At 41.5% G+C, this 23,760-nt stretch overlaps 1 protein-coding gene across 1 annotated transcript in view; it reads right to left on the bottom strand.

The window, feature by feature from the left end:
- Nucleotides 1–2,039: 2,039 nt before the first annotated feature.
- Nucleotides 2,040–23,760, bottom strand: part of LOC128636429 (gastrula zinc finger protein XlCGF26.1-like) — a 33,404-nt gene continuing 11,683 nt past the window's right edge. Inside the window, exons 2-3 of the mRNA XM_053689444.1 lie at nucleotides 17,216–17,311; nucleotides 2,040–3,139 (exon numbers count right to left, since the gene is read on the bottom strand). Coding sequence (XP_053545419.1) covers nucleotides 2,040–3,139; nucleotides 17,216–17,311 — 1,196 coding nt within the window. The remainder of the gene's footprint in view (nucleotides 3,140–17,215; nucleotides 17,312–23,760) is intronic.

Raw genomic sequence — 23,760 nt, 5'->3', positions numbered from 1 at the left:
GGGTCCAACAGATATCAGCAAAATGAATAGTTTATTTAAAAGCAGCACACATATTTATACACCCTGGCTTCAGGTTACATAGGGCATTGGTTAAACAGTAAAGCAAACATATGAACAATGCATCAAACCTCTAACAATTGTCTATTCACAGGTAAAACAGATTAACATATTAAGTTAATTAACTAGGAAAGAAAGTTTACTCAGACAATCTGATGTTGGCCAGTCTAGTTAACATAATCACACAAAAACACAATCAGTTTACCCAGACAGACTCCTGAGACACAATCAAATCTGAAACATACATAGAATACATCTTATTACAGAATATAGGAACAGTTCTTATTAGCTATAAAGTCTTTTATGCTCACTTGGCTTATAGAGTCACAATTGCTCCCACAAGGGGCACTCACACCCTGTACCCATCCTGTATTTATGGATACAGGGTGACATAGACATAAGACAGAGTTATGAAAGTACATGTGGTGTCCAGCATATAAAATTCCATATTTCCATGCAGTCTCTGGGTATCCTTAAGCCCATGTACCTCCATCCCAAAGAATGTTCCATAACAGGCCCTCCAATGCACAGTGGAGAGATTGGTCTCGTCACAAAGGGATTGCTTGAAATTCCAGGAAAAGACAAAAGATCTAGTGGTATATAACAGACAAGGTCTGTAGCAAAGAATTGTGGGTCACAACCAGACCACAGCACCAGGAACTCTTAGACAGAAATGCTCAGACTCACACAAAACAAAGGGTGTTTTATTCAGGAAAACACTGGGTTGTATAGGGTAGTTTTTATTGACTGCAATAAAAAAAATATATTACATAAATGGACATTTAAACAAATGCTGTTTTCCCTCCAACAAAGAGCTCACTTAGTTTAACATTAAAGGGATACTAAACCCAAATATTGTCTTAGAGCATGCGATCTTAAAAAGGGACATAAAACCCAAATTTTTTCTTTCATGATTTAGAAAGAGCATAGAATTTTAAACAACTTTCTAATTTACTTGTATTATCTAATTTGCTCAATTATCTTGATATTCTTTGCTAAAAAGCATATCTAGATATGCTCAGTAGCTGCTGATTGGTTGCTGCACATAGATGCCTTGTGTGATTGGCTCACACATGTGCATTGATATTTCTTAAACAAAGTATATCTAAGGAATGAAGCAAATTAGATAATACAAGTAAATTGGAATGTTGTTTAAAATTGTATTCTCTACTTGAATCATGTAAGAATTTTTTTGAATATAGTGTCCCTTTTAAGCAACTTTCTAATTTACTCCTATTATCACTTTTACTTTGTTCTCTTGCTATCTTTACTTGAAAAATCAGGAATCTAAGCTAAGGAGCCGGCCCATTTTTTGTTCAGCACCCTGGATAGAGTTTGCTAATTGGTGACTACATTTAGCCACCAATCAAGCAAGCGGAACCCAGGTGCTGGACCAACAATGGGCCGGCTCCTAAACTTACATTCTTGCTTTTCAAATAAAGATTGCAAGAGAACGAAGAGAAATTGATAATAGGAGTAAATTAGAGTGTTGTTTAAAATCGCATACTCTATCTGAATCATGCAAGAAAAAATTGTATCCCTTTTTTTTCCTCTGTGTTCTAGGGTTTGCACTTAATTCTGAATACTGGTTGAACCATTTTCTACATTAGGAACATTTTTCTTTTTATGAATTTTCTGGTGTCTAATCAGAATTGACTGACAGGAAAAATATTTCCCACATTCAGAACAAGAATTTTTTTTTTGTCCTGTATGACTTGTTTGATGAGAAACAAGACTTGATTTCCACATAAAACATTTTCCACATTCAGAACAGGAAAATGTTTTTTCTCGTGTATGAATCTTCAGGTGTCTACTAAGACTCGATTGAAAGTTGAAACATTTTCCACATTCAGAACATGAAAATGTATTCTCTCCTGTATGAAGTTTCTAATGATTAACATATTCTGATTGACGGTTAAAACATTTCCCACAGTTTAAACATGAAAATAATTTTTCTCTTGAATGAATTTTCTGATGCTCAATTAGGTTTGAATGCCAGTTAAAACATTCCCACATTTAGAACATGAAAAAGCTTTCTCTCCTGTATGAATTTTATGATGTTTAATCAGAAGTGATTTCCGGTTAAACTGTTTCTTACACTCTAAACATGAAAATGCCTTTTGTCCTATATGAATTTTCTTATGGGAAATCATATTTGATTGTCGGTTAAAACATTTCCCACATGTAGAACAGGAAAATGCTTTCTCTCCTGTATGAATCTTCAGATGTCTAATAAGACTTGGTTGAAGAGTAAAAGATTTTCCACATATAGAACAGGAAAATGTATTGTCCCCAGAATGTAGTTTTTGATAGGAAATCAAATTTGATTGTTGGTTAAAACATTTTCCCCATATAGAACAGGAAAATGGTTTCTCTCCTGTATGAATCTTCAGATGTCTAATAAGACTTGGTTGAAGAGTAAAAGAGTTTCCACAAATAGAACAGGAACATGTATTGTCCCCAGAATGTAGTTTTTGATGGGAAATCAAATTTGATTGTCGTTTAAAACATTTTCCACATATAGAACAGGAAAATGGTTTCTCTCCTGTATGAATCTTCAGATGTCTAATAAGACTTGGTTGAAGAGTAAAAGAGTTTCCACAAATAGAACAGGAACATGTATTGTCCCCAGAATGTAGTTTTTGATGGGAAATCAAATTTGATTGTTGGTTAAAACATTTTCCACATATAGAACAGGAAAATGGTTTCTCTCCTGTATGAATCTTCAGATGTCTAATAAGACTTGGTTGAAGAGTAAAAGAGTTTCCACAAATAGAACAGGAACATGTATTGTCCCCAGAATGTAGTTTTTGATGGGAAATCAAATTTGATTGTCGTTTAAAACATTTTCCACATATAGAACAGGAAAATGGTTTCTCTCCTGTATGAATCTTCAGATATCTAAGAAGACTTGATTGACAGGAAAAGTAGTTTTCACATTGAGAACATGAAAATACTTTTTTTCCTGTGTGAAATCTCTGATGAGTAATAAGATGTGATAGCCGGGTAAAGTGTTTCCCACATTCAGCACATGAAGATGCTATTTGGCCTTCGCTAAGAATATCCAAGCTGATGGATCGATCTGTGAAAAATAAATAAAGGGAAAATGTATCAGGGCTACAGTGAGTGAGGGTATGAGCAAATCAGATTTGTATAAGTATACAAAGTTAATTCTTCCACATGCTGAGCACGAGCTGGGTGACTCATAAAGTGTATGAACAGAATATCTGATAATTACAGTAAATTGGAATTGCATATTCTATCTGAATCATGAAAGTTAAATATTTACTTAAGTGTACTTTTAATGCTTTTCCGTAGGTAGGACGTTCCATGCCATCCTAACTTTGATGGGCGTTAACGCCGTTAGGACGGCGTGGAGCGTTCTAGCTGTTTGGCTGTCCTGAAGCCATAGCCGCTTCGTAAATGGGATGTGGGCTGGATGGCATGCCTAGCATCATCGACACTACTCCCTGACCCGATCACATGATTGAAATGACGCGATTGCATGAAAGATTGCGTTATTTTAATTTTTACTTGTTTACAGTTCCGATATAGACAAATAAGTCCAGATGGTAAAGGGTTAATTATTGCTATTTTGTTTGATATAACCCAGTGATCCTGGATGTTAGTAAGGAACTGAGTGATTGTTTAGTACCTTAACTAAGCAGTTTTGGGATCTGAATAGAACTTGTCTACATTGAAACACAATTTTACCTCAAGATCTGCTTCTTTTTCTCATATTATTTGGGAAATTCTATCTGAGCTACTTCCATTATTATTATTGTTTTAACTATTTTATTCACTTTTTTAGAGGAAAAATACATATGTACTATTGTTAAATTTAGTTATTTTTGTATGCTGATTTTAAAATTAAATTATATTTTAAATCCACATTTGAAGCTTCAATATTGGTGAATTTGTTGAGAGTTGTATTATAAAACACACAAATATATTATATACAGGTCAATTAAATGATTACAATACAACTGCTAAAAAGTAAAGCTTTAACCTTTACTTGCCTGTAAGACACTTAAGCAATTAAGAGGTTAACACTCACAACAGCAAACTGAACTTCACATCCACAACAGTTGGAGAGAATACAGCAATGAACCTTGGTGCTATGAATAGCCAGGAAGAAGAATATTATTGGTATATAGCTATGCAGAAAGTGTGCACCATGTGAAAGGGAGAGGTGTGGCTGTTAACATATACATCTTTCATTTTCCACCATGCAGGCCATGGCATTTTACTGTGGGTGGTGTAATTATATCAGGTTTGTTTCCAGGTAGAATATTGGCTAAAATATAGATAGTATCTAGAAGAATGCCTCAGGGTTCAGGACAGGTGCCTGTTATTTCTAGTAATATTACTAGTGGACATAATTGGAAGATATGTATTTTTATAGATACTTCAGTATATGTATTTCTTTCATGTAATTAGCAAGAGTCCATGAGCTAGTGACGTATGGGATATACATTCCTACCAGGAGGGGCAAAGTTTCCCAAACCTCAAAATGCCTACAAATACACCCCTCACCACACCCACAAATCAGTTTTACAAACTTTGCCTCCTATGGAGGTGGTGAAGTAAGTTTGTGCTAGATTCTACGTTGATATGCGCTCCGCAGCAGGTTGGAGCCCGGTTTTCCTCTCAGCGTGCAGTGAATGTCAGAGGGATGTGAGGAGAGTATTGCCTATTTGAATTCAATGATCTCCTTCTACGGGGTCTATTTCATAGGTTCTCTGTTATCGGTCGTAGAGATTCATCTCTTACCTCCCTTTTCAGATCGACGATATACTCTTATATATATACCATTACCTCTGCTGATTTTCGTTTCAGTACTGGTTTGGCTTTCTACAACATGTAGATGAGTGTCCTGGGGTAAGTAAGTCTTATTTTCTGTGACACTCTAAGCTATGGTTGGGCACTTTTTTATAAAGTTCTAAATATATGTATTCAAACATTTATTTGCCTTGACTCAGGATGTTCAACATTCCTTTCTTTTCAGACAGTCAGTTTCATATTTGGGATAATGCATTTGAATAAAACAATTTTTTTCTTACCTTAAAATTTGACTTTTCCCTGTGGGCTGTTAGGCTCGCGGGGGCTGAAAATGCTTCATTTTATTGCGTCATTCTTGGCGCGGACTTTTTTGGCGCAAAATTTTTTTTCTGTTTCCGGCGTCATACGTGTCGCCGGAAGTTGCGTCATTTTTGACGTTCTTTTGCGCCAAAAATGTCGGCGTTCCGGATGTGGCGTCATTTTTGTCGCCAAGAGCATTTAGGCGCCAAATAATGTGGGCGTCTTATTTGGCGCTAAAAAAATATGGGCGTCATTTTTGTCTCCACATTATTTAAGTCTCATTTTTTATTGCTTCTGGTTGCTAGAAGCTTGTTCACTGGCATTTTTTCCCCATTCCTGAAACTGTCATTTAAGGAATTTGATCAATTTTGCTTTATATGTTGTTTTTTCTATTACATATTGCAAGATGTCCCATGTTGAAGCTGAGTCAGAAGATACTTCTGGAAAATCGCTGCCTGGTGCTGGAGCTACCAAAGCTAAGTGTATCTGCTGTAAACTTTTGGTAGCTGTTCCTCCAGCTGTTGTTTGTATTGAATGTCATGACAAACTTGTTAATGCAGATAATATTTCCTTTAGTAAAGTTACATTACCTGTTGCTGTTCCATCAACATCTAATACTCAGAGTGTTCCTGATAACATAAGAGATTTTGTTTCTAAATCCATTAAGAAGGCTATGTCTGTTATTCCTCCTTCTAGTAAACGTAAAAAGTCTTTTAAAACTTCTCATTTTTCAGATGAATTTTTAAATGAACATCATCATTCTGATTCTGATAATGGCTCTTCTGGTTCAGAGGATTCTGTCTCAGAGGTTGATACTGATAAATCTTCATATTTATTTAAAATGGAATTTATTCGTTCTTTACTTAAAGAAGTCCTAATTGCATTAGAAATTGAGGATTCTGGTCCTCTTGATACTAAATCTAAACGTTTAGATAAGGTTTTTAAATCTCCTGTAGTTATTCCAGAAGTTTTTCCTGTTCCTGGTGCTATTTCTGAAGTAATTTCCAGGGAATGGAATAATTTGGGTAATTCATTTACTCCTTCTAAACGTTTTAAGCAATTATATCCTGTGCCATCTGACAGATTAGAATTTTGGGACAAAATCCCTAAGGTTGATGGGGCTGTCTCTACTCTTGCTAAGCGTACTACCATTCCTACGGCAGATGGTACTTCCTTTAAGGATCCTTTAGATAGGAAAATTGAATCCTTTCTAAGAAATGCTTACTTGTGTTCAGGTAATCTTCTTAGACCTGCTATATCTTTGGCGGATGTTGCTGCAGCTTCAACTTTTTGGTTAGAAGCTTTAGCACAACAAGTAACAGATCACAATTCTCATAGCATTGTTTTTATAATAATTTTATAGCATTATTATTATTCTATAACATGCTAATAATTTTATTGGTGATACCATCTTTTGATATCATTAGAGTTGATGTCAGGTATATGTCTCTAGCTATTTTAGCTAGAAGAGCTTTATGGCTTAAAACTTGGAATGCTGATATGTCTTCTAAGTCTACTCTGCTTTCCCTTTCTTTCCAGGGTAATAAATTATTTGGTTCTCAGTTGGATTCTATTATCTCAACTGTTACTGGAGGGAAAGGAACTTTTTTACCACAGGATAAAAAATCTAAAGGTAAATTTAGGTCTAATAATCGTTTTCGTTCCTTTCGTCACAACAAGGAACAAAAGCCTGATCCTTCATCCTCAGGAGCGGTATCAGTTTGGAAACCATCTCCAGTCTGGAATAAATCCAAGCCTTTTAGAAAATCAAAGCCAGCTCCTAAGTCCACATGAAGGTGTGGCCCTCATTCCAGCTCAGCTGGTAGGGGGCAGATTACGTTTTTTCAAAGGAATTTGGATCAATTCCGTTCACAATCTTTGGATTCAGAATATTGTTTCAGAAGGGTACAGAATTGGCTTCAAGATAAGGCCTCCTGCAAAGAGATTTTTTCTTTCCCGTGTCCCAGTAAATCCAGTGAAGGCTCAAGCATTTCTGAAATGTGTTTCAGATCTAGAGTTGGCTGGAGTAATTATGCCAGTTCCAGTTCTGGAACAGGGACTGGGGTTTTATTCAAATCTCTTCATTGTACCAAAGAAGGAGAATTCCTTCAGACCAGTTCTGGATCTAAAAATATTGAATCGTTATGTAAGGATACCAACATTCAAAATGGTAACTGTAAGGACTATCCTGCCTTTTGTTCAGCAAGGGCATTATATGTCTACTATAGATTTACAGGATGCATATCTGCATATTCCGATTCATCCAGATCACTATCAGTTTCTGAAATTCTCGTTCCTAGACAAGCATTACCAGTTTGTGGCTCTGCCGTTTGGCCTAGCAACAGCTCCAAGAATTTTTACAAAGGTTCTCGGTGCCCTTCTGTCTGTAATCAGAGAACAGGGTATTGTGGTATTTCCTTATTTGGACGATATCTTGGTACTTGCTCAGTCTTCACATTTAGCAGAATCTCATACGAATCGACTTGTGTTGTTTCTTCAAGATCATGGTTGGAGGATCAATTTACTAAAAAGTTCATTGGTTCCTCAGACAAGGGTAACCTTTTTGGGTTTCCAGATAGATTCAGTGTCCATGACTCTATCTTTGACAGACAAGAGACGTCTAAAATTGATATCAGCTTGTCGAAACCTTCAGTCACAATCATTCCCTTCGGTAGCCTTATGCATGGAAATTCTAGGTCTTATGACTGCTGCATCGGACGCGATCCCCTTTGCTCGTTTTCACATGCGACCTCTTCAGCTCTGTATGATGAACCAGTGGTGCAGGGATTACACAAAGATATCTCAATTAATATCTTTAAAACCGATTGTACGACACTCTCTGACGTGGTGGACAGATCACCATCGTTTAGTTCAGGGGGCTTCTTTTGTTCTTCCGACCTGGACTGTAATCTCAACAGATGCAAGTCTTACAGGTTGGGGAGCTGTGTGGGGGTCTCTGACGGCACAAGGGGTTTGGGAATCTCAGGAGGTGAGATTACCGATCAATATTTTGGAACTCCGTGCAATTTTCAGAGCTCTTCAGTCTTGGCCTCTTCTAAAGAGAGAATCGTTCATTTGTTTTCAGACAGACAATGTCACATCTGTGGCATACATCAATCATCAAGGAGGGACTCACAGCCCTCTGGCTATGAAAGAAGTATCTCGAATTCTGGTTTGGGCGGAATCCAGCTCCTGTCTAGTTTCTGCGGTTCATATCCCAGGTATCGACAATTGGGAAGCGGATTATCTCAGTCGCCAAACGTTGCATCCGGGCGAATGGTCTCTTCACCCAGAGGTATTTCTTCAGATTGTCCAAATGTGGGGACTTCCAGAAATAGATCTGATGGCCTCTCATCTAAACAAGAAACTTCCCAGGTATCTGTCCAGATCCAGGGATCCTCAAGCGGAAGCAGTGGATGCATTGTCACTTCCTTGGAAGTATCATCCTGCTTATATCTTTCCGCCTCTAGTTCTTCTTCCAAGAGTGATCTCCAAGATTCTGAAGGAATGCTTGTTTGTTCTGCTGGTAGCTCCAGCATGGCCTCACAGGTTTTGGTATGCGGATCTTGTCCGGATGGCCTCTTGCCAACCGTGGACTCTTCCGTTAAAACCAGACCTTCTGTCGCAAGGTCCTTTTTTCCTTCAGGATCTCAAATCCTTAAATTTAAAGGTATGGAGATTGAACGCTTGATTCTTAGTCAAAGAGGTTTCTCTGACTCTGTGATTAATACTATGTTACAGGCTCGTAAATCTGTATCTAGGGAGATATATTATAGAGTCTGGAAGACATATTTCTTGGTGTCTTTCTTATCATTTTTCCTGGCATTCTTTTAGAATTCCGAGAATTTTACAGTTTCTTCAGGATGGTTTGGAGAAAGGTTTGTCTGCAAGTTCCTTGAAAGGACAAATCTCTGCTCTTTCTGTTCTTTTTCACAGAAAGATTGCTAATCATCTTGATATTCATTGTTTTGTACAAGCTTTGGTTCGTATAAAACCTGTCATTAAGTCAATTTCTCCTCCTTGGAGTTTGAATTTGGTTCTGGGGGCTCTTCAAGCTCCTCCGTTTGAACCTATGCATTCATTGGACATTAAATTACTTTCTTGGAAAGTTTTGTTCCTTTTGGCCATCTCTTCTGCCAGAAGAGTTTCTGAATTATCTGCTCTTTCTTGTGAGTCTCCTTTTCTGATTTTTCATCAGGATAAGGCGGTGTTGCGAACTTCTTTTGCTTTTTTACCTAAGGTTGTAAATTCCAGCAACATTAGTAGAGAAATTGTGGTTCCTTCATTATGTCCTAATCCTAAGAATTCTAAGGAGAAATCATTGCATTCTTTGGATGTAGTTAGAGCTTTGAAATATTATGTTGAAGCTACTAAGAATTTCCGAAAGACTTCTAGTCTATTTGTTATCTTTTCCGGTTCTAGGAAAGGTCAGAAGGCCTCTGCCATTTCTTTGGCATCTTGGTTGAAATCTTTAATTCATCATGCTTATGTTGAGTCGAGTAAAACTCCGCCTCAAAGGATTACAGCTCATTCTACTAGGTCAGTTTCTACTTCCTGGGCGTTTAGGAATGAAGCTTCGGTTGATCAGATTTGCAAAGCAGCAACTTGGTCTTCTTTGCATACTTTTACTAAATTCTACCATTTTGATGTGTTTTCTTCTTCTGAAGCTGTTTTTGGTAGAAAAGTACTTCAGGCAGCTGTTTCAGTTTGAATCTTCTGCTTATGTTTTCAGTTTTTTTTTTTTTTTCATTATAAAATTTAAACTTTGTTTTGGGTGTGGATTATTTTTCAGCGGAATTGGCTGTCTTTATTTTATCCCTCCCTCTCTAGTGACTCTTGCGTGGAAAGATCCACATCTTGGGTAGTCATTATCCCATACGTCACTAGCTCATGGACTCTTTCTAATTACATGAAAGAAAACATAATTTATGTAAGAACTTACCTGATAAATTCATTTCTTTCATATTAGCAAGAGTCCATGAGGCCCACCCTTTTGTGGTGGTTATGATTTTTTTGTATAAAGCACAATTATTCCAATTCCTCTTTTTTTTATGCTTTCGCACTTTTTTCTTATCACCCCACTTCTTGGCTATTCGTTAAACTGATTTGTGGGTGTGGTGAGGGGTGTATTTGTAGGCATTTTGAGGTTTGGGAAACTTTGCCCCTCCTGGTAGGAATGTATATCCCATACGTCACTAGCTCATGGACTCTTGCTAATATGAAAGAAATGAATTTATCAGGTAAGTTCTTACATAAATTATGTTTTTAATTTTGGAAGGGTAAATTAAATTATTATTAATAATATATGAATTCTGGATTAAAAAAATGGTATGTGTTAGAAATGTATTTACACCATAGTGTCAGGAATAAAACTTGAACATAACTACAGTAATGCAGCAGAAAGAGCGGTGTGCTTGGTTGTACAGAAAAAGGAACTAGCTGCAGAATAAGCAGTTATTGTGCTACTCTTCATATTACAAATCACACATCAAACCTATATATTGTCACAAAACAAATACAGGTGATTACTTTAGGAATTATATATCTACTTAGTGACTTCTGGTCTAGAAACAGGGCAGTTCCCTCTATCTAATGCATTTACTGTAAGAGACCATCCCTATCAGGTGATTATTGTGATCATGTGATAGAACCATAGGCATGAGGAACAAAATAAGGGGAGTGGGATTCTTCCATTAGACTTTTTATTTTAAAGCAAAACATCAATGGTCCTGAGTCTAGCTGATGAAAATGATAAATAATTCACAGAACTGATTTTATTTTGCGGACAACTCTAAAGGTTCCTTTATAACCACTCATTTATACATACAAACTATTTTTTTATAAAACTATACATTGCAAGTAAATCATGTGTATCTATATATATATATATATATATATATGGCACCTCTCAGACACATCACACGCGTACACTCCCCTGTACCCTGAATCCCTCTGACACATCACACACATACACTCCCCTGTATCCTGAATCCCTCAGACACATCACACATATACACTCACCTGTACCCTGAATCCCTCAGACACATCACACACATATACACTCACCTGTACTCTGTATCCCTGACACATCACACACATACACTCACCTGTACCCTGTATCTCTCAGACACATCACACACATACACTCACCTGTACCCTGTATCCCTCAGACATATCACACACATACACTCACCTGTACCCTGTATCCCTCAGACACATCACACACGTACACTCACCTGTACCCTGTATCCCTCAGACACATCACACACATACACTCACCTGTACCCTGTATCGCTCAGACACATCACACACATTCACTCACCTGTATCTGTATCCCTCAGACACATTACACACGTACACTCACCTGTACCCTGTGTCCCTCAGACACAGCACACACATACTCACCTGTACCCTGTATCCCTCAGACACATCACACACATACACTCACCTGTACTCTGTATCCCTCAGACACATCACACACATACACTCACCTGTACCCTGTATCCCTCAGACACATCACACACATACACTCACCTGTACCCTGTATCCCTCAGACATATCACACACATACACTCACCTGTACCCTGTATCCCTCAGACACATCACACACATAGTCATCTGACTACTCGCTTTGGCTCCTTACTCGGCTTGTCTGACTACCAGCTCTGGTTTTGATTCCTGGCTTGTTATTTGACTTGTGGACTTTTTATTATTTTTTGCTATTAATAAAGGTGTGATTATTTTTGCACTTCTCGTCTCAGTCTGATTGCTGGCACCCTGACATTACGCAAGGACCATGAATCCTGATGGTGCTAATAATCCACCTTTACCTGCCATAATTTCCAGGATGGATGAACAGGATCACCGCTTGGATCAATTTGCACTAGCCCTGCAAACCCTGCTGACTCGCACTGCACATTTGGACCAAAGTGTCCCGCAAGTTATGGCTGCTCCTGTTTCCGCTGCTGCACCTATGCCTACCTGGAGCATGTCTGGTTCTGCACCTCTACCTCAGCGATATGGAGGCGATCCTAATCAGTGCAGAGGGTTTTTGAACCAGGTGGGCATTTACTTTGAGATGTTACCTCAGGCGTTTCTCTCTGACAGAGCTAAGGTGGGATTTCTTATCTCGTTACTCTCTGACACAGCTCTTGCCTGGGCTAATCCCTTGTGGGAGACTAATAAACCTGTGATTTCAAATTACCCTGAATTTGTGGCCTCCTTTCGAAGGGTATTTGATGTTCCAGCTCGCTCCTCCTCTGCTGCTAAACTACTCATGTCCATTCAGCAAGGTACAAGATCTGTTGCTCAGTATGCCATTGAGTTCCGTACGCTTGCAGCAGAGGTAGGCTGGAACAATGAAGCCCTTGTTGCCGCCTTCTTTCATGGGCTCTCTGATGCGATTAAAGACGAAGTTGCTGCCAGAGATTTACCAGAGGATCTCGAGGCATTGGTGTCTTTTTTGATCCTAACTGACATCAGACTAAGTGAGAGGTCTTCTTTCAAGGAGCGCTTGCGGAAGCCTCCTGTACTGTTGTCTCCTACGTGTTCGTTCCCACCCATGCCTCCCTCTCCTCCCATGCCTCCTGGTCCCGAGTCACCAGGTACTGCTGAGCCGATGCAGTTGGGATTCACACATCTCTCCGCGGTGGAGAGGGCCTTTAGGAGGAGGGAGGGGCTCTGCCTCTATTGTGGGTTACAGGGCCACCTTTTGAAGTCTTGTCCTACACGGCCGGGAAACGCTCACACCTAAAGTCCTGTCGGGGGCAGACCTTAGGTGGTTTATCCTTGTCCCCGGAACCGCTAAAGGAGAAACCTTTGGTCACGGTTGTCCTTTCCTGGGTGAACTCCTCCATAGTCACCCAGGCTCTTGTTGACTCCGGTGCTGTGGGCTATTTCATTGACAGTGCTTTTGTATCGAAGCACTCCATTCCTGTTTTGCCTCGGTCCGTTCCGCTTGCTATTGAGGCCATTGATGGCAGGCCCCTTCAGCCCGCACTCGTTACTCACGAAACCGCTCCGTTGTCCATGGCTGTTGGGGCTCTCCATCTTGAAACCCTCCAGTTCCAGGTGATAAACTCTCCACATTTTCCGGTTGTTCTGGGTTATCCCTGGCTCCAAAAGCACAATCCCAGTCTCGACTGGCGCAGGTCCGAAATTTTGTCGTGGTCTCCGCAATGTATTTCCACTTGTCTTCAGAAACCAGTTAAAGTCTTGTGCACTTCTTCAGTATCTCCATTGCCAGAGGAGTACCGAGAGTTCCTAGACGTTTTTGACAAGGTGCATGCCGGTACGTTGCCGCCTCACCGGTCTTACGATTGTGCCATAGACCTGCAACCCGGAGCCATTCCTCCTCAGGGCCGGGTTTACCCTCTGTCTGTTGCAGAGAATTGTGCTATGGAGGAGTATGTTTCCAATGCTCTGTCGCGGGGGATCATCCGCAAATCCTGCTCTCCTGCAGGGGCTGGCTTCTTCTTTGTGAAGAAAAAGGGTGGCGAGTTAAGACCATGCATCGATTATAGGGGTCTTAATCGTCTTACCATTAAGAATGCTTACCCTATTCCGCTCATTACGGAACTCTTTGACCACCTCAAGGGAGCTACGGTCTTTACTAAGCTTGATTTGAGAGAAGCGTACAATCTCGTTAGGATCAAGGAGGGCCACGAATGGAAAACAGCATTTAACACCAGGAGCGGGCATTATGAGTATCTTGTAATGCCATTTGGCCTATGTAATGCTTCTGCGGTTTTCCAGGAATTTATTAATGATGTCCTACGAGATATGTTGCAACAGTGTGTTGTGGTGTACTTAGACGACATCCTCATACACTCACCCACACTTGAGGCTCATCGTTCTGATGTTACACGGGTTCTTCAGAGACTACGTGAGAACGGCCTGTTTTGTAAACTTGAGAAATGTGAGTTCCATCAGACTCAAGTAACCTTCCTAGGTTATGTTATCTCCGTTGCAGGGTTCTCTATGGATCCTGACAAGTTATCTGCAGTTCTGCAGTGGCCTCGCCCAGTTGGTCTTTGGTCTATTCAACGTTTTTTGGGGTTCGCCAATTACTATAGAAAGTTTATTAAAAACTTTTCTTCCTTGGTCAAACCTATCACAGACGTGACTCGTAAAGAGAATGATCCACTCCATTGGTCACCTACTGCCATTGAGGCCTTTGATAGTCTTAAGACTGCCTTTGCTGCTGCTCCAGTTCAGGCTCATCCTAACCCTGTCCTGCTTTTCGTTCTTGAGGTCGATGCATCTGAGACTGGAGTAGGTGCCCTCTTGTCTCAACGTCCTACGCCTGACGGTTCCTTGCATCCGTGTGGTTTCTTCTCTAAGAAATTGTCTCCAGCGGAGTGCAATTATGAAATTGGCGACAGGGAATTACTGGCCATAATTTTGGCACTTAAGGAATGGAGGCATCTTCTTGAGGGTACTAGCGTGCCAGTGCTCATTCTTACTGACCACAAGAATTTAACTTATCTATCTGAAGCAAAACGTTTGTCGCCCCGACAGGCCAGATGGGCGCTATTTTTGTCTCGATTTAATTATGTCGTCTCCTACCTGCCTGGTAGTAAGAATGTTAGGGCTGATGCCCTCTCTCGACAATTTTCACCTCTGTCCAAGGAGGAGTCTGTACCTACTCCAGTTATACCTCCTGATCATATTTTGGCTACCATACATACTAATTTGACTTCTCCCTTGGGGGAGGAGATCCTGGCTCCACAAACCAATGCACCTCCTGAGAAACCTAGTGGTAAGTGTTTTGTTCCTGAGAATCTTCGAACTAAACTTTTGCACACTTACCACTATCCTAAAGCCGCAGGTCACCCAGGCAAGAACCAAATGATTTGGTCTGTCACTCGACAATTTTGGTGGCCAGGTCTTCGTTCTGATGTTACTGCGTATGTTGCCTCCTGCTCAGTTTGTGCACAGAATAAGACTCCTCAACATCTTCCTGTGGGTCTTCTTCAACCTACTGCTAATGGTGAGCGTCCTTGGACACATCTTTCCATGGACTTCATTGTCGAGCTCCCTGTTTCCAATGGCAATACTGTTATCCTTATGGTGGTTGACCGTTTTTCTAAAATGTCACATTGCATTCCCTTGAAGAAGTTGCCTACCGCTCAGGAGCTTGCTTCAATTTTTGCCCGTGAGGTCTTCCGTTTACATGGGTTACCCAAGTAGATAGTGTCGGACCGGGGTAGCCAGTTTGTCTCCAGATTTTGGCGTTCCTTTTGTGCTCAAATGGGGATCCAGCTCTCCTTCTCCTCGGCATATCACCCTCAATCCAATGGGGCTGCGGAACGGTCTAATCAAGTTCTGGTACAGTTCCTCCGTTGCTATGTCTCAGATCACCACAATAATTGGTCTGAACTGTTACCTTGGGCAGAGTTTGCTCGTAATAGTGCTATTAATGCTTCCTCCAAGTTATCCCCATTCATGGCGAATTATGGGTTTCAACCATCCTTGTTGCCCGATTCATTCATGTCTCAGGGTATTTCGGCTTTGGAGGAGCATCTCCGGCAACTCCGTTCCACGTGGGTGCAGATTCAGGATTGCCTTCATCGTTCTATGCAGCGCCAAAAGTTCCAGGCTGATCGTAGGCGTCTGCCTGCACCTTCCTACCAGGTTGGTGAGAGAGTTTGGCTGTCCTCCCGCAACTTGAACCTTTGTGTGCCTTCCAATAAACTGGCTCCCCGTTATGTTGGTCCTTTTCGAATACTCCGACGGGTCAATCCTGTGGCCTACGCTCTTGACCTTCCTCCTGCAATGCGCATCTCCAATGTTTTTCATGTCTCCCTCTTGAAACCATTGGTTTGTAATCGGTTTACCACTGTGTTGCCTCGTCCCCGTCCTATCTTTGTTGACAACCATGAGGAGTATGAGGTCAGCAGCATTATTGACTCTCGTATGTCCAGGGGCCGCGTACAGTATTTGGTTCATTGGAGGGGCTACGGTGTGTTCCCTCCTCTGATGTTCATGCTCCCGCCCTCCTCCGTGCCTTCCATGCCCGTTTCCCCAATAAGCCTTTTGTCCTCCCGCGGGGGAGGGGTCGTTGAGGGGAGGGTACTGTCAGGGTTTTTCCTGACTTGTTTGCCATGTGCTGCTGGCAGCCATTTTACTCACCTCTCTTCCTGATTATGGTGCATTGTGGGGGATGCTGCTCACTTCCTGCACTTCCTTTTATGGCCAGACTGGTTTACATCATCCATGTGAGACAGGATGCAGTCTCAGAATTGTGATGTCATCACTTATTATTTAAAGGGCCTCTGTTCAGTATGCTTTGTCCTTGTGTTGTCTCAGACCTGTTTGTGAGAGCTCCTGTGTATTACCTGGCTGTCTGACTTCCTTCCTGGTTCCTGATCCCTGGCTTGTTCCTGACTCTGCTGTTCTCCTTGTTCCTGATTCCGGCTCGTCTGACTACTCGCTTTGGCTCCTGACTCGGCTTGTCTGACTACCAGCTCTGGTTTTGATTCCTGGCTTGTTATTTGACTTGTGGACTTTTTATTATTTTTTGCTATTAATAAAGGTGTGATTATTTTTGCACTTCTCGTCTCAGTCTGATTCCTGGCACCCTGACATATACACTCACCTGTACCCTGTATCCCTCAGACACATCACACACATATACACTCACCTGTGCCCTGTATCCCTCAGACACATCACACACATACACTCAACTGTACCCTGTATCACTCAGACACATCATACACATATACTCACATGTACCCTGTATCCCTCAGACACATCTCACACATATACACTCACCTGTACCCTGTATCCCTCAGACACATCACACACATATACACTCACCTGTACCCTGTATCCCTTAGACACATCACACACATATACACTCACCTGTACCCTGTATCCCTCAGACACATCACACACATACACTCACCTGTACCCTGTATCCCTCAGACACATCACACACATACACTCACCTGTACTCTGTATCCCTCAGACACATCACAAACATACACTCACCTGTACTCTGTATCCCTCAGACACATCACACACACTCACCTGTGCCCTGTATCCCTCAGACACATCACACACATACACTCACCTATACTGATATTGTCACTAAGTTTATGCTCCAGAGATTCCAGTTGACTCTTTAGACCCAGTTCAATTGTTTGTTCGGCTTTTATTTTAACATCACCTGCATAGATAAAGTTTGCAGTCAGTATATTAACATTATTCTGCATTTATAATATTTTTGGTATAAGGAGAGAAGTTTACAGTAGATACAACTTCTATAAATATTGTAACATCACTGTATTCATGTAACTGACATCAGCAATCTAAGTGCTGATCTATAGCCCCTTGCAATGACAATCACAGATCTCCTGCTCCAGAGAGTCCACGTAACTAATACACAGGTATTCTGTTGGCTCATTATTTAATACAACTTCATCTGCACATATCATGTAAAGAATAATATAATTTAGTAACTAAATACAAAAAACAGCAAAGGAACAGCATAGCTTATTGGTTTTGAAAGCTTTTTAATCATAATTATATATAATAGTATCTGAGATAGTGCAGTGACCAGTAATTATTTTAACACGGTTCTCCCCCAATGACGCACACATGAACATCCATATCTCACTATGGCCTAATCATCAAAAACTCACCAGCATAGAGACCTTATATTGTAATATAGGAGTCTGTCTCCTACACAAAATCCTGTATAGAGGGATAATCATATCTTAAGGTAAAATTTGTATTTCTAAAATTCTTTGAGTGACATCGCTGTCCTGAAGAGACTTTATAGATAATCTCGCCAGAGAGCTTTAGATCAATGGGCAGAAAAATCACCTAAGCTGTTAAACAAAATCACCAATGGATTTCTGAAGGATTGGAACAAACCCTCTAACTCTCATTATTTCCTTTGTAATTTTTGTTAGCTGACAAAGCTGACCCTTTTTTAGAGTGTGCTTGTGACACCTGCCCCTTCTATAGAGTGTGCTAATGACACCTGCCCCTTCTATAGAGTGTACAAATGACACCTGCTCCTTCTATAGAGTGTACTAATGACACTTGCCCCTTCTATAGAGTGTACTAATGACACCTGACCCTTCTATAGAGTGTATTAATGACACTTGCCCCTTCTATAGAGTGTACTAATGACACCTGCCCCTTCTATAGAGTGTACTAATGACACCTGCCCCTTCTATAGAGTGTACTAATGATACCTGACCCTTCTATAGAGTGTATTAATGACACTTGCCCCTTCTATAGAGTGTACTAATGACACCTGACCCTTCTATAGAGTGTACTAATGACACCTGGCCCTTCTATAGAGTGTGCTAATGACACCCACCCCTTCTATAGAGTGTTCTAATGACACCTGACCCTTCTATAGAGTGTGCTAATGACACCTGCCCCTTCTATAGAGTGTACTAATAACACCTGCCCCTTCTATAGAGTGTACTAATGACGCCTGCCCCTTCTACAGAGTGTACTAATGACACCTGAGCCTTCTATAGAGTGTACTACTGACACCTGACCCTTCTTTAGAGTGTACTAATGACACCTGACCCTTCTATAGAGTGCTAATGACACCTGACCCTTCTATAGAGTGTACTAATGACACCTGAGCCTTCTATAGAGTGTGCTAATGACACCTGAGCCTTCTATAGAGTGTACTAATGACACCTGCCCCTTCTATAGAGTGTACTAATGACACCTGCCCCTTCTATAGAGTGTACTAATGACACCTGCCCCTTCTATAGAGTGTACTAATGACACCTGACCATTCTATAGAGTGTGCTAATGACACCTGGCCCTTCTATAGAGTGTGCTAATGACACCCACACCTTCTATAGAGTGTTCTAATGACACCTGACCCTTCTATAGAGTGTGCTAATGACACCTGCCCCTTCTATAGAGTGTACTAATAACACCTGCCCCTTCTATAGAGTGTACTAATGACGCCTGCCCCTTCTATAGAGTGTACTAATGACGCCTGAGCCTTCTATAGAGTGTACTACTGACACCTGACCCTTCTTTAGAGTGTACTAATGACACCTGACCCTTCTATAGAGTGTACTAATGACACCTGCCCCTTCTATAGAGTGTACTAATGACACCTGACCATTCTATAGAGTGTGCTAATGACACCTGGCTCTTCTATAGAGTGTGCTAATGACACCCACACCTTCTATAGAGTGTTCTAATGACACCTGACCCTTCTATAGAGTGTGCTAATGACACCTGCCCCTTCTATAGAGTGTACTAATAACACCTGCCCCTTCTATAGAGTGTACTAATGACGCCTGCCCCTTCTATAGAGTGTACTAATGACGCCTGAGCCTTCTATAGAGTGTACTACTGACACCTGACCCTTCTTTAGAGTGTACTAATGACACCTGACCCTTCTATAGATTGTGCTAGTGACACCTGACCCTTCTTTAGAGTGTACTAATGACATCTGACCCTTCTATAGAGAGCGCTAATGACACCTGCCCCTTCTATAGAGTGTGCTAATGACACCTGCCCCTTCTATAGAGTGTGCTAATGACACCTGACCCTTCTATAGAGTGTGCTAATGACACCTGCCCCTTCTATAGAGTGTGCTAATGACACCTGACCCTTCTATAGAGTGTGCTAATGACACCTGCCCCTTCTATAGAGTGTACTTATGACGCCTGCCCCTTCTATAGAGTGTACTAATGACGCCTGCCCCTTCTATAGAGTGTACTAATGACGCCTGAGCCTTCTATAAAGTGTACTACTGACACCTGACCCTTCTTTAGAGTGTACTAATGACACCTGACCCTTCTATAGATTGTGCTAGTGACACCTGACCCTTCTATAGAGAGCGCTAGTGACACCCGACCCTTCTATAGAGTGTGCTAATGACACCTGCCCCTTCTATAGAGTGTACTAATGACACCTGCTCCTTCTATAGAGTGTACTAATGACACCTGCTCCTTCTATAGAGTGTACTAATGACACCTGACCCTTCTATACAGTGTGCTAATGACACCTGCCCCTTCTATAGAGTGTACTAATGACACCTGTCCCTTCTATAGAGTGTGCTAATGACACCTGCCCCTTCTATAGAGTGTAATAATAACACCTGCCCCTTCTATAGAGTGTACTAATGACACCTGACCATTCTATAGAGTGTGCTAGTGACACTTGACCCTTCTATAGAGTGTACTAATGACACCTGACCCTTCTATAGAGAGCGCTAGTGACACCCGACCCTTCTATAGAGTGTGCTAATGACACCTGACCCTTCTATAGTGTGTGCTAGTGACACCTGACCCTTCTATAGAGTGTACTAATGACACCTAACCCTTCTATAGAGTGTACTAATGACACCGGACCCTTATATATAGAGAGTGTACTAATGACACCTGACCCTTCTATAGAGTGTGCTAATGACACCGGACCCTTCTATAGTTTGTGCTAGTGACACCTGACCCTTCTATAGAGTGCTAATGACACCTGCCCCTTCCATAGAGTGTGCTAATGACACCTGCCGCTTCCATAGAGTGTGCTAATGACACCTGCCGCTTCCATAGAGTGTGCTAATGACACCTAACCCTTCTATAGAGTGTACTAATTACACCTGCCCCTTCTATAGAGTGTACTAATGACACCTGACCCTTCTACAGAGTTTGCTAATGACACCTGACCCTTCTATAGAGAGTGTGCTAATGACACCTGACCCTTCTATAGAGAGTATGCTAATGACACCTGACCCTTCTATAGAGAGTGTGCTAATGACACCTGACCCTTCTATAGAGTGTACTAATGACACCTGACCCTTCTATAGAGAGTGTGCTAATGACACCTGACCCTTCTATAGAGAGTGTGCTAATGACACCTGACCCTTCTATAGAGAGTGTGCTAATGACATCTGACCCTTCTATAGAGTGTACTAATGTCACCTGATCCTTCTATAGAGTGTGCTTGTGACACCTGACCCTTCTATAGTGTGCTTGTGACACCTGACCCTTCTATAGAGTGTGCTTGTGACACCTGACCCTTCTATAGTGTGCTTGTGAAACCTGACCCTTCTATAGAGTGTGCTAATGACACCTGACCCTTCTATAGAGTGTGCTTGTGACACCTGACCCTTCTATAGAGTGTGCTAATGACACCTGACCCTTCTATAAATTGTGCTTGTGACACCTAACCCTTCTATTTAGCGTACTGATGACACCTGACCCTTCTATAGAGTGCACTAATGAAACCTGACCGTTCTATAGAGTGTGCTAATGACACCTGACCCTTCTATAGAGTGTACTAATGACACCGGACCCTTATATATAGAGAGTGTACTAATGACACCTGACCCTTCTATAGAGTGTGCTAATGACACCGGACCCTTCTATAGTTTGTGCTAGTGACACCTGACCCTTCTATAGAGTGCTAATGACACCTGACCCTTCCATAGAGTGTGCTAATGACACCTGCCGCTTCCATAGAGTGTGCTAATGACACCTAACCCTTCTATAGAGTGTACTAATGACACCTGCCCCTTCTATAGAGTGTACTAATGACACCTGACCCTTCTACAGAGTGTGCTAATGACACCTGACCCTTCTATAGAGAGTGTGCTAATGACACCTGACCCTTCTATAGAGAGTGTGCTAATGACATCTGACCCTTCTATAGAGTGTACTAATGTCACCTGATCCTTCTATAGAGTGTGCTTGTGACACCTGACCCTTCTATAGTGTGCTTGTGACACCTGACCCTTCTATAGAGTGTACTAATGTCACCTGATCCTTCTATAGAGTGTGCTAATGACACCTGACCCTTCTATAGAGTGTGCTTGTGACACCTGACCCTTCTATAGAGTGTGCTAATGACACCTGACCCTTCTATAGATTGTGCTTGTGACACCTAACCCTTCTATTTAGCGTACTGATGACACCTGACCCTTCTATAGAGTGCACTAATGAAACCTGACCGTTTTATAGAGTGTGCTAATGACACATGACCCTTTTATAGTGCACTAATGACACCTGACCCTTCTAAAGAGTGTGCTAATGACACCTGACCCTTCTATAGAGAGCGCTAGTGACACCTGACCCTTCTATAGAGTGTGCTAATGACACCTGAACCTTCTATAGAGTGTACTAATGAAACCTGAGCCATCTATAGAGTGTACTAATGACACCTGACCCTTCTATAGAGTGTGCTAATGACACCTGAGCCTTCTATAGAGTGTACTAATGACACCTGACCCTTCTATAGAGTGTACTAATGACACCTGAGCCTGCTATAGAGTGTACTAATGACACCTGGCCCTTCTACAGAGTGTGCTAATGATACCTGACCCTTCCATAGAGTGTGCTAATGGTACCTGACCCTTCTATAGAGTGTACTAATGACACCTGACCCTTCTATAGATTGTGCTAGTGACACCTGACCCTTCTATAGAGTGTACTAATGACACCTGACCCTTCTATAGAGGGCGCTAGTGACACCCGACCCTTCTATAGAGTGTGCTAATGGCACCTGACCTTTCAATAGACTGTACTAATGACACCTCACATTTCTATACAGTGCTAATGACACCTGGCCCTTCTATAGGGTGTACTAATGACACCTGACCCTTCTATATAGTGTACTAATGACACCTGACCCTTCTATAGAGTGTTCTAATGTCACCTGAGCCTGCTATAGAGTGTACTAATGACACCTGGCCCTTCTAAAGAGTGTGCTAATGACACCTGGCCCTTCTTTAGAGTGTACTAATGACACCTGACCCTTCTATAGATTATAGAAGGGTCAGGTGTCACTAGCACAATCTATAGAAGGGTCAGATTTCATTAGCACACTCTATGGAAGCGGCAGGTGTCATTAGCACACTCTATGGAAGGGGCAGGTGTCATTAGCACTCTATAGAAGGGATAGGTGTCACTAGCACACACTATAGAAGGGTCCGGTGTCATTAGTACACTCTATAGGAGGGCCAGGTGTCACTAGCACTCTCTATAGAAGGGTCAGGTGTCATTAGTACTCTCTATAGAAGGGTCAGGTGTCACTAGCACAGAGTGTACTAATGACACCTGCCCCTTCCATAGAGTGTGCTAATGACACCTGCTGCTTCCATAGAGTGTGCTAATGACACCTGCCCCTTCTATAGAGTGTACTAATGACACCTGCCCCTTCTATAGAGTGTACTAATGACACCTGACCCTTCTACAGAGTGTGCTAATGACACCTGACCCTTCTATAGAGTGTGCTAATGACACCTGAGCCTTCTATAGAGAGTGTGCTAATGACACCTGCCCCTTCTATAGAGAGTGTGCTAATGTCACCTGACCCTTCTATAGAGAGTGTGCTAATGTCACCTGATCCTTCTATAGAGTGTGCTTGTGACACCTGATCCTTCTATGGAGTATGCTTGTGACACCTAACCCTTCTTTCTTTCATGTAATTGGCAAGAGTCCATGACCTAGTGACGTATGGGATATACAATCCTACCAGGAGGGGCAAAGTTTCCCAAACCTCAAAATGCCTAAAAATACACCCCTCACCACACCCACAATTCAGTTTTACAAACTTTGCCTCCTATGGAGGTGGTGAAGTAAGTTTGTGCTAAGATTTCTACGTTGATATGCGCTTCTCAGCATTGTT

This window comes from Bombina bombina, chromosome 7 (genome assembly GCF_027579735.1).
Source record: "Bombina bombina isolate aBomBom1 chromosome 7, aBomBom1.pri, whole genome shotgun sequence".
Classification (NCBI taxonomy): Eukaryota; Metazoa; Chordata; class Amphibia; order Anura; family Bombinatoridae; genus Bombina; species Bombina bombina.
Note: the sequence above shows the minus strand (reverse complement) of the source record. Positions and strands in the feature narration are given on the sequence as shown.